General features: G+C 47.3%; 2 protein-coding genes across 2 annotated transcripts; both read right to left on the reverse strand.

Moving 5' to 3' along the window:
- Positions 1-1138: 1138 nt before the first annotated feature.
- On the reverse strand, positions 1139-1522 carry LOC125685623 (putative small proline-rich protein 5). The gene has a single exon (XM_048928886.1). The coding sequence runs from the start codon at positions 1520-1522 to the stop codon at positions 1139-1141; it is 384 nt and encodes a 127-aa protein (XP_048784843.1).
- A 2451-nt stretch (positions 1523-3973) lies between these two features.
- On the reverse strand, positions 3974-4455 carry LOC125685911 (sperm mitochondrial-associated cysteine-rich protein-like). Its single transcript, XM_048929379.1, has one exon. It carries the CDS (start codon positions 4440-4442, stop codon positions 4059-4061), a length of 384 nt encoding a protein of 127 aa, XP_048785336.1. The 5' UTR covers positions 4443-4455; the 3' UTR covers positions 3974-4058.
- Between the last annotated feature and the right edge of the window lie 6456 nt (positions 4456-10911).

Below are 10911 nucleotides of genomic sequence, written 5' to 3' on the forward strand. Positions count from 1 at the left end.
TGAAAGGAAAGTGAATGCGTGTGCCTGAAGACAAAACCACTCGTGAGCAATAGAAGCCAACACCTAATTGGAGCCATCCCAGTTATTGACCCAACATTCAATTGGAGCCATCCCAGTTATTGACCCAACACCTTATTGGAGCCATCCCAATTATTGATGACCCGACACCTGATTTGGGAGAAGTGAGGAATGCAGAAGGGAAGGAGTTTTTGATGCGTTTCCCACCAGTTGAAAGTGAGCCACCTCTTAGTAATGGTAACAAGAAGGATTCAGCTCTGTAATTAATTGCCCTCTGTCTTCAATTGGCAGCTTTTCCTTTTAAATAGGCTGTTCCTCCACAATGACAAATTTCTCTAACTTACAGAGAACTATTTCCGATTACTTCTGCACCAACTGGTTATTTACTGGGGATTTTAGCGTGCAGCTCACCCAGCTTTGCTTGCCCCAGGATGGATGAATCATGCTTGGGAAACCTTTGCTCATTTTACACTGTAGAAAACATTTAATTGAGGGTGTTCCAAGGTGCTGTTAATGTCCCTGCAGGATTTGCTTTGTTTTGTTTCCAAATATAGCAGCACCTTTTAAAGATCCCATGTGGAGAGCAACCAGGGAAAGCCCCTGGCTGTAACTCTTACACCCTCACTGCATCTGCTCAGTGCAAACACTCATTTTTTACCCAGAATTGACCCAGTGCAGTTCTTGCAGCCCCTCTGTGCAGTGCTGTGAGCATTTCCCCAACTTCCACCCCTCATTGGTGCTCCTCACGCTATGGCTGAGTCCACCAGTGATTAAAACACAGCTCAAAACCCACAAATTCAACAGGACAGAATAGTGACTAAACAACTCCAGAATGGTTGAAATCCAGCTTTTATTTCTTGGCTGAAGATGGGAGCAGCAAAGCAAGAAGGAAACTACTGGCAGCAAACACCGTGCGTTGCACTGGTGGAAAGAGCTCAAACAGATGATGAACCAGAGGTGCTGCACCCCGATATTGCATGGCCCTCCACCTGCTTTGAAAGCATTTCCTTATGGAGAAGCAGTGTGGCTGATAAGCAGTGAACGCTGGGGATGAGGTCAGTGCGTTGAGCAGGAAGGTGTCCGTGGGTCGCAGAGCCAGGTGCATGGCCGGATCCTGCTGTTAGAACTTGGGGCATGGTGGAGGCAGTTTGCAGATGTTCTTGGTGTACTGAGGGCAGTAAGGGATGGGTGGGCAGTAGGTCTTCACCGGGGGGCAGCAGGGCTGCACCGGGGGGCAATAGCGCTTCACTGGGGGGCAGCAGGGCTGCAGTGGGGGGCAATAGCGCTTCACTGGAGGGCAGCAGGGCTGCAGTGGGGGGCAATAGCGCTGCACTGGAGGGCAGCAGGGCTGCACCGGGGGGCAGCACGGCGTCACGTAGGTGTACTTGGGCACGGGGACCCTCTGGATGGTGTAATGGCAGGAGGGCTCCGAGTCGTGGCAGGAGGAGCGGGAGCCGTGGCAGGAGGTCTCGTGGCTGTGGCAGGAGGACCCGCGGGAGCACATCTTTATGGAGTGTTGGCAAAGCTGCTGGGATCAGGAGATAAAGGCTATGAGAAGACACCCAGGCATGCTTCTCACCCACCCTCACCCACTCCTTTCTTTCTTATTAAAATTATTATTGATCTCCTTATTGAATTCTTTGTTTCTTCCAACTCTATCCCATTTGGGTCATAGAATCATAGAATCATAGAATCACAAGGTTGGAAACGACCTAGAAGATCATCCAGTCCAACCGTCTCCTCATCACCATTGCCACCACCAGCACCAAACCACATCACACAGCTCCTCATCCAGACGCCTCTTGAGCACTGCCAGGGACGGCGCCTCCTCCACCCCCCTGTGTAGCCATTGCAGTCCTGACCACTCTCTGAGAGAAAAAGTTCTTCCTTATGTCCAACCTAAACCTCCTCAGGTACAACTTGTGGCCATTGCCCCGTGTGCTGCTCGTTGCCTGGGAGAAGAGGCCAAATCCCTCTTCACCACAACCTCCCTTCAGGAGGTTGTACAGTGCAATGAGGTCTCCCCTGAGCCTCCTCTTCTCTAGACTGAACAATCCCAGCTCCCTCAGCCACTCCTCATAAGGAGGGTCTGCCTCACCCTCTCCTTCTCAACTTGCTTTGTGCATTCCTGCACAAAGCCCAGACCTTCAGTTCAACACAGAGAGCCCCACCATCCTCTCCCAAAGCCCATTTCCCACCCCAGAGCCTTCTAATAGCAACACGGAGCCAAAATGAAGAGGAGAAGCATCCTTACCTCTGCAGCAACAGGAGAAGAGTCAGGAAGGGATGGCAAGTGAGTAGGTCTGGGCTGAGCAGGCTTTTATGTAGCTCTGAAAGGTGATCTTGGGCATGAGGCACCGCTGTGCAATGGCAGTGGGATTATTCACGCTCTCAACATGGCACGTGTCGGTGCTGCCCTAGTCTTAGCCCTTCCTCTTTGACGCGTGATATTCTCTCCCATATTTTACTCCTAACGAATTCCCCATGAAGATCTGGGAAGTGGTATTTTTCCTGTTTCCTGCAGACTGACAGTAATCTGATAGATGTTAATTAGCGTGCCATTGGGCACCTGGGATTGCATCAGGGGCAGAAATGTCATTACGGCTCAGAAATGCTGACTCCTGTAGCAGGCTAACTGCTGTGTTCAAGTGACAGCTCAGGATTTTAATTTACCTGTTGTTTAACATCAAGAGGAAATGACATCAAAAGCAAGTCATGGAATCATGGAAGCATTTAGGCTAGAAAAGACCTCCAAGACCTGCAGTGTCAGCTACCAATCTATCATAGCAATTCCATCACTGAAGAAAACAGAGCCTGCCCAGGTGATGAAATTGGTGCTTTCCCACTGTCTGCACCCATCCTGCTCCTATCCTTGTTCTTGCTGTCCTCCAGCAGCATCACATCAACATCCCCTCAACTCTTTCCACCTCTTCCACAGATTTCCCAGTGGGGCTTCTTCAGGTTCCACTGCTTACAAATGTTTCTGAATCTTTCATTACCAGGGCCTGCGATTGAAAATATCGTTCTGAAGGTTTCACATCCATTATGTGCAGCTGTTCCAGAGGAGTACACCAGGAAAGCCCAACCTAGAGTGAGGAAATGCTGATTTTTGAGTGATGTGGATGTTGACACACGCCTGGATACATTCAGCAGGATTTGGGTGATGATTTCTCAGTAGGAGAGAAATCACAGTGCTGGGATTGGTGCTATGCTGATGTACCTGAATCTTAGACAAAACTGACCAAAGGATGTGTTGGCAACAAACAGCGCTGGTGTGGGGAAGAGAAATTCATGACTTCTGTTTTCTCAGCTGTACAGAGATACTGAGATATTTGAAAGCACTGATATGGGCAAGTTGAACAGCTGATCTTGGAGGACATTATTTGCATGTATTGACTAAGAAGAATAGCAACTGTGAATTATTTATTACCTTTTCATAGAACAAACTGTGCATGTCCCCAGAAACTAACATTCAATTTGCAGTCTTTTATTTTTGTTGTTTCCAAGACAGTTGGATGAAGAACCTCTGCAGAATAACTGGTGGGTTGGTGGTAGGAAGGGAAGCTTTGTGGTGCTCTGCCCTCAAGATCTACATGGAGCTTTGGTAGATGAGGACTTATTTTCTCTACTAATGTGACTCTTTTCTCCCCAGATGTACCCAGAAATTGTTGTTGGACACTGACAGTGATGGCAAGGGAGTAATCCAAGAGCCTGAAAAGTGAATAAGGAAATGAAAGGAGAATACGAGTCAAATTAATTGTAAGCTTTATTGTTTCCCACAGCTGGATGAGTCTGAAACAGAAATGCAAGGCATGAAAAGATTCCCAATTATAATTATGGACTGAACACACGGAGAGAACATTTCCCGAGTCATTGGAAAGAACGAATCCTTCTAAGATGACTGGGAGAGCACATTATACACAGCAGTGATGAGGCAGAGAGCAGAGACCCTGGGATGTCCATAGCGATGCGTCAACCGATGGCCATGGTGTCCAAGGAGGAGGCAGCCAGTGGTGGTGGAGCATGGCTGGATCATGCAGCTAGTATTTGGGGCATGATGGTGGCAGCTTGCAGATGTTCTTGGTGTACTGGGGGCAGTACGGGATGGGTGGGCAGTAGGTCTTCACCGGGGGACAACAGGGCTGCACCGGGGGGCAATAGCGCTGCACTGGGGGGCAGAAGGTCTGCACCGGGGGGCAGCACGGCGTCACGTAGGTGTACTTGGGCACGGGGACCCTCTGGATGGTGTAATGGCAGGAGGGCTCCGAGTCGTGGCAGGAGGAGCGGGAGCCATGGCAGGAGGTCTCGTGGCTGTGGCAGGAGGACCCGCGGGAGCACATCTTTATGGAGTGTTGGCGAAGCTGTAGGAGGAAGAAGAGAGAGATGTCATGCTGGGACAGCAGCTCCCCTCTAAATTGCTGCATTCTTCCTCATGTTTTTTTCTGGGTTATTCTGGGGAAGTTCATTCTCTTCTTCTTTGTAACACGTGGGAGATCCTAACTCCAAAATGGATAATGCTGTGTCCTTCTGGGGATACTTGACAGTGGTCCCACTCTGGTGGAAATTTTCCTAGCAAGATACTGCTGATGTGAAGATTGAAATTTACAACTGGCACTCAGCAGTGATTTAGTTGTTGTGTTTCTCCCTCCATTTCCAAGGAGTTTGGGAATTAATTCCATGCTAGATCCCAAAGGTACCCAATCACAGACTACAAACAAGAAAGGCAATGTCTGAACACAGAACCAGTCAGCCAAAATCCAGTGTGATTTCTGATTCCAAGTGTTAGATAATTCAGTATAACCCAACTTACCCTTTGCAGGACGAGGGAAGAGTGCTGAGAAGTGAAGCTGAATGAAGGAACAGCAGTGGATATGAACTTTTATATGCTCCCACTGGGCTTGTCCAAGAGATTATGCATCCCTTGGCAATGCTGACAATCAACCATGATCATACTTATCTTGTGTCTGTTTTTTTTTTTTTAGCATTTCCGATTTGACACGGTCAGGAAAACCAATTATTATTTTTCCCTTAACAAGTTAATAGGCAGTGGATTTCCTAACCTGCTTCATAAGAGGATTTTGTAGGCAGTTAAATATTTATACATTATGAACGAACCTAACCCAGGAGTTAAAGAGTGATTTGTCATTGGGCAACCAGCGTTGCATCAACAAGCAGTTCAAAGCGTTGACTCCTACCCTGCCCGCTGCCCCTTGGTCGGTGTGGCACACATTTTTGCTGATACATCTGTCGTGACACGAGGGACATTAATTAACAGCTGCAACTCACACGGACCATCCTTAGAGGGAAGTCCTGCTGACTGGCCCAAGCGCGCCTGATGCCTAAACACTGGAGATGACGTTAGAAGGATGTTCCCAGTTCCGGTTTTTTCATTCCATTCATGAGTTCACCAGCGATTTGCTGTCATTCCCTTGTGCCATCATGCTGTTCTACTTACATCCCCCTAGCAGGCGAGGATATCAGATCCCAGCCATTAAGCCAGCTACTAGCCAACTCGCATCCTATTTTCAGACCCCAAATCACATTGGGCTCCTAATTTACTTGAACAGTTCAGTAGTTTTTACTCACTGCAGTGTTGCACCTTTTCTCTTACAGAGCTCTGCAACTTGACTTCAAGGCAATAAAATGTGTATTCATTCCTATACTGCAATTATTATCCAGGTGGGAGCTGCAGGACCCTCAGGGAACAATCCTTGGATCAGTGCTCCTGCAGGTAGAACAGGAGGGTATGAAAAGTTGCTAACTGAGCTCATGAGGCATCAGTTATCCTGACAGAGATATCATTTGAGGTTTGCCTTCATGATAAATTAAGGAAAAAATCTGGCAGAATAGCCATCTTTTGTGAGATGCTAAATCATGCTAACTTCACCCCAGGGCAGTATGCCTTCATATTTTGCTTAGATTTATTTTACTTCTTGATTTCTCAAGCAAAAAAATTAAGCTAGCCTTGGATAAGGAGAAGCTGACCTGCAGCCCTCTGAACAACCCAGGAGTTGTAAGCAATATGGAAATGGTTCAGCAAGGTTGATGAAGAGGTGTATTTAGGGAGGACTCTGCTGTCAGTCCTATTGGGTGCTATCACTTCACCCCAGCACGGCTACCAGAAATCAGCTGCAAAAGAAGAAATTAATTGTCGAGCTCTTTGTGACACCGATGCGGAGGAACCGGCAGAAGGAAGTGAGCCATCCTGTTCTGAAACAGACATCTCAGCTAGATGGGCTGGCGTCTGGGAGATAAGGATTAACTTAGCTTGTGAAAGCAAAGAGAGGTTTGGCGTTTAATTCTGTGTGCAGCATTTGCTGAAAATAGTAATTTGCAGTCCAGTGAAAGAAGGAGGGTTAGAGAAGTCCTCTAGGTGCCTATTTGCATTTATTAGACACCTCAAACCCTTCGTAATTCTGAGTCAGATTAAGAAACGAAGCATGCTGCACTGCTGAGTTAGGGAACAGGGACAGACAGTGCCAGGCAGGGTGTAGGAGAGCTCTCTGAGTGCTGCATGTAAACCATGCAGCTGCTGCAGGAATGTGGTTGGGATGAATGGCTCTCACTCATTTTGAAACGTTGGCATGTGGGCATTTGGTGATGTATGGGCAGAGAAGAGCAAGAAACCGTGCTGAAAACACGCTGAAAAGTAAAGATAATTCTTAGGTAAAGCTGTCAAAGAGTCAACAAATCAAACCTTTTCCGTTTGGGGCAATGAAATTTTATTGGCTCGTCTACATGGTTGGAGGATGGCACATCATTAAGTCAGGTGCTAGCAGGAGAAGCCATTCCCAGCCTTCAGGAGAAGAACAAAGACGGGATGTTTCTTGCTAAATACATTGAAACAGATAAAATTTACATTTTGAAGGCAATTCTAATCACAGCAGAAGGATTCAAGGATTCACTCCAAATGGGATTTGAGGTTTCCAAACGGGAATCTGGCGGTTCGTGCGTTGGGCATCAAGAGCAGCAGGCAGCCGGCGCAGCTAATACTTGGGGAATGATGATGGCAGCTTGCAGATGTTCTTGGTGTACTGGGGGCAATAGGGGGTGGGTGGGCAGTAGCGCTGCACCGGGGGGCAATAGCGCTGCACTGGGGGGCAGAAAGTCTGCACCGGGGGGCAGCACGGCGTCACGTAGGTGTACTTGGGCACAGGGACCCTCTGGATGGTGTAATGGCAGGAGGGCTCCGAGTCGTGGCAGGAGGAGCGGGAGCCGTGGCAGGAGGTCTCGTGGCTGTGGCAGGAGGACCCGCGGGAGCACATCTTTATGGAGTGTTGGCAAAGCTGTAGGAAGAAAAAGAAAGACGTCATGCTGGTACAGCAGCCCCTGCTTTCCCTAATTTGCTCTGGAATTCCCTGTTTTCTTAATTTCTTGATCCTCATGAATAAGATTTCAATATTGCTTAGATACTGGGAGGTGATTTCCATCCCTTCTGCATTATTTACATGACATTTAACAGATATTAGTGAAAAGATTACACCGAATGTGCACAGCCCTTATGCAGCTCTTGACCCTCCAGTGCTTTTGTCTTCAAAAACTTCGCAAGTATTTTTCATGAAGTTCTTTCTCAGTCCTTCTCTATCTTTTTTTCTTTTTTTTTTGTGCCTGCACCTGCTGATCTATATTCCCCTTGTCATTTTCGTTAATAAAACAGCTTATGTGGGTTACAACAACTTGGTCTCTACCATGACCATGGTCCAGAGTGAAGGAGTTGGTACTGTGCTCCAATTCTACCAAAGCTTGTATGGAAGCAGATGGTTTCATAGAGAAACAGAGGAGAAACAAAAAAATAGACTCACCCTTTCAGCAACAGGAATGGAGATGTATGGGAGCAGAGGAGCAGATGAAGGAAACCAGGGTGAAAGAGCTTTTATACTCTTCCACAGGGTTATCTGGGACATGAGACATCTCTTGGCAAGTGCAGCATAATTACACATCCCAGCCCATTTCTATCCGCTGTATTCAGCTTCCGACATTTTCCCTTTGATGCACTGTGCTTTTAGCATTCTAATTGTCCCATGGGTTATTAATAGTGCCTTAATTCCTTCGCCTCCCTATGAAAGAGATTGGAAGGTATTTCGTGCAAAGTGACGCCAGTGCTGGAGATCCTAATAGATCAGGTCATGGGCTGCGAGCATCCAGCGGAAGCGACATTCGTAATGCAGAAGCATCATTTCTTCAAGCTGTGCTGGGATGTCACATGGGACAAGAGCCAAACGTGATCGCATGTCCATGTGAAAGAAAACTGATTATGAGTGGCAGCTCATGGGGATTACGCTTAGAGCAGGAATATTCTCACTGAGTTGCTCAATGGAACCGGAAACTTTAATGAGACATTTGGAATTAGCCCTAAGAAGTTCCTTATTTCTAATTACTATTTCTAATTTCAAGCTGTCTTTATGGAATGTCCTAACTGTGATATTTCTTTTTTTTTTTCCTCTTGCTATATGTGTTGGCGTTGCCTAAATGTGCAGCACTGTGCTAACGGCAGTGATACCAAACCCCAGAGCGCAATGGTTTGAGGTTCACCCGTTGGTCTTAGATCCCGCTCATCTTCCCATAGGTGCAATTACTTTTCATTCCAGGTTCCCTTTGTCCTTCTTTAATTCATTCCTATTATCTCCCAGCACTTTAAATGAAACACCTTTATTTTAATTTGGGGAAACATTTACTAGTTGAGGTGGTAATAAGGTGGGTCACGTTCCCACCTCCATAGCAAGGCTGAAGATCTCCAGCTTCATGGTATTGAAGGTGACCCATGAACTTTTAGCTGGGACAGAGCCTTTCTGGTGTTGCTGTCCCACTTCCAGCACTCAGCCACAAGATTTCTGCAGCTCCTCTGGAAATACACAGGGATGGGACTGTAGCTTAAGAAAAACCACACAATCCATCCTGCTCTGCTGGAGGTGCACGTTCCCAGTGGGTTTTCCCCTGAATCACGGGTGAACCCCAGGATTCCTTCCCATTTCTCTATGCAGGTCATGCCCGTATAACCCAGCAATTACAATTTCTTGTCTCATAAGAGGCAACAATGTGTCAGCACCAGGATGGCATTGCGGGATTAGGCGTCAGGCAGAACTGATTCTGGGTGATGCTCCGCTGAATCACCGCCATCCCTTGGACCGCCCTATTTGTGCCTGTGCAGTGGTATCACAATGTACACCACGGATCTATAAATACTTCTCTCCAAAGTTTTATTTACCTCTCAGTTGGCGGATGCCTTTAGGAATACGCGGTCATTCGCAGGAGTAAATCTGTTGTCACATTAAAGAGAGGTAAAAATAAAGCAGGTGAGTCAGATGTTGGGAAGGAAAAGCAGCAGACGAAGGGCTGTGGGCAGGAGATGGCAAAGCCCCAATTCTCCAGCAGTGCCTCACACTGACGTCTCCATAAAATCTCCTCTCCCAGCCTATTCCCTGCAGTTTGACCCCACCTGTCCCCCCATACCCGTGTTGTAGGCAAAGATATGTGATTGGACTGATGGTTTATAATGACTTATTTATAGACTCCAGCTCTGTTTACTCCCTTCGTACAGATCTGGCTCTGTCTAAATCAAGCACCTTGTTTACTGTAAACAGTGCAGGTGGGAGAGACCGTCTGTGGAATACTCCTTATTTTCCCCCTGATAAATCACACCAAATAACGTCATTCAAAAGGTGCTATCACATAGACAAGGACAAAGCAGGACTGAAAGAAGTCCCAGTTTACTGTAGGAAGGCTCTGAAAGAAGTCACAGTTCACTGTAGGAAGGCTCTCAGTATGGGTTTACACCTGCTTATCTCAAAGGGTAGCAGAGACAAAAGTGACAGAAAGAGATGTGCTCTGGGAGCACTCCAGGCCTCTTCCATTTCTGGTGGTTTCTTTAGGTTCATTTCCTGGCCCGTTTCTTGTCCCCTCCTCTGCTGCTGACTGGGCTGAGCCATTCCCAGGGAATGCTCTTGGCACTGAGTTGTGATGGCGTTGTGATGACAGGAGGAAAGTGAGCATGGTTTCTCGCCGGATTGGCACAATCCACTTTCCTTCTCAGCTTCCCTTCTCAGCACTGTGAGCTGAGATAATAGAACCCCAGCTCAGGTGAGATTTGCTGTCTCCACTCCCCACCTCCTCCTCCATCCACTGTCACAACACAGCGGGCACGGCACGTACGTGAGAACTTGGACTGCTTTAAAAGCATGAAGATAGGAGATTTTATCTCCCCTTCCCTCAAATGCCTTCAGTCGGGCTCAGAGCCTCCGTCTGCTTTGGTTTCATCCTCCCAGGATGGGTTCAGCACCTGGGTGGCCATGGGGCAGGTGCAGATTGTGGCACCATGCAACATCCCCCAGTTCTGTGCTGCACGTCTCTGACCCCTTCACCTGCGATCCTCAATGGGAACGATGCCCTCATCGCTTTAATTAACAGTAATAATAAAACAAGTGCTAATAATAAGCTTCTAGTTTCTTTCAAAGGCTCAGTGCTAAGCCTTCGTTAATTAAATACCTGGCACATTACACAGTGCACAGCTCTCAGCCCACGGAGGCATGAATTTTGGCAGCCTCTGCACTGTTGGATGCTGGAGAAGAACCTGAGGATGAGCACGGCACAATGGGAAATACAGCTCACCATTTGAAATTCCTGTTTTCCTACCCCTTCTAGGAAAGTTCAGCCCTTTTCTGGATTCTGCTGAGAAAATTCAAGGTGGTTTTTTTTCCTTTTTTTTCCCCCTCAGCCAATGTGATGCTCAGTCATGAGTCTGCAGTTCACAATGGGAGTCAATGGTGAGTGCACAGCCTGATTTATACCCAAGGGGCTTTTTGCAACAGCCGATATTTCATCTAGACAATACGAGACCTTGTTGGCATTTTCAGAGATAGAGTGAGCTTGTGGAAATAATCTATTTAACCCCGTATT

This window comes from Lagopus muta, chromosome 29, assembly GCF_023343835.1.
Source record: "Lagopus muta isolate bLagMut1 chromosome 29, bLagMut1 primary, whole genome shotgun sequence".
NCBI lineage: Eukaryota > Metazoa > Chordata > Aves > Galliformes > Phasianidae > Lagopus > Lagopus muta.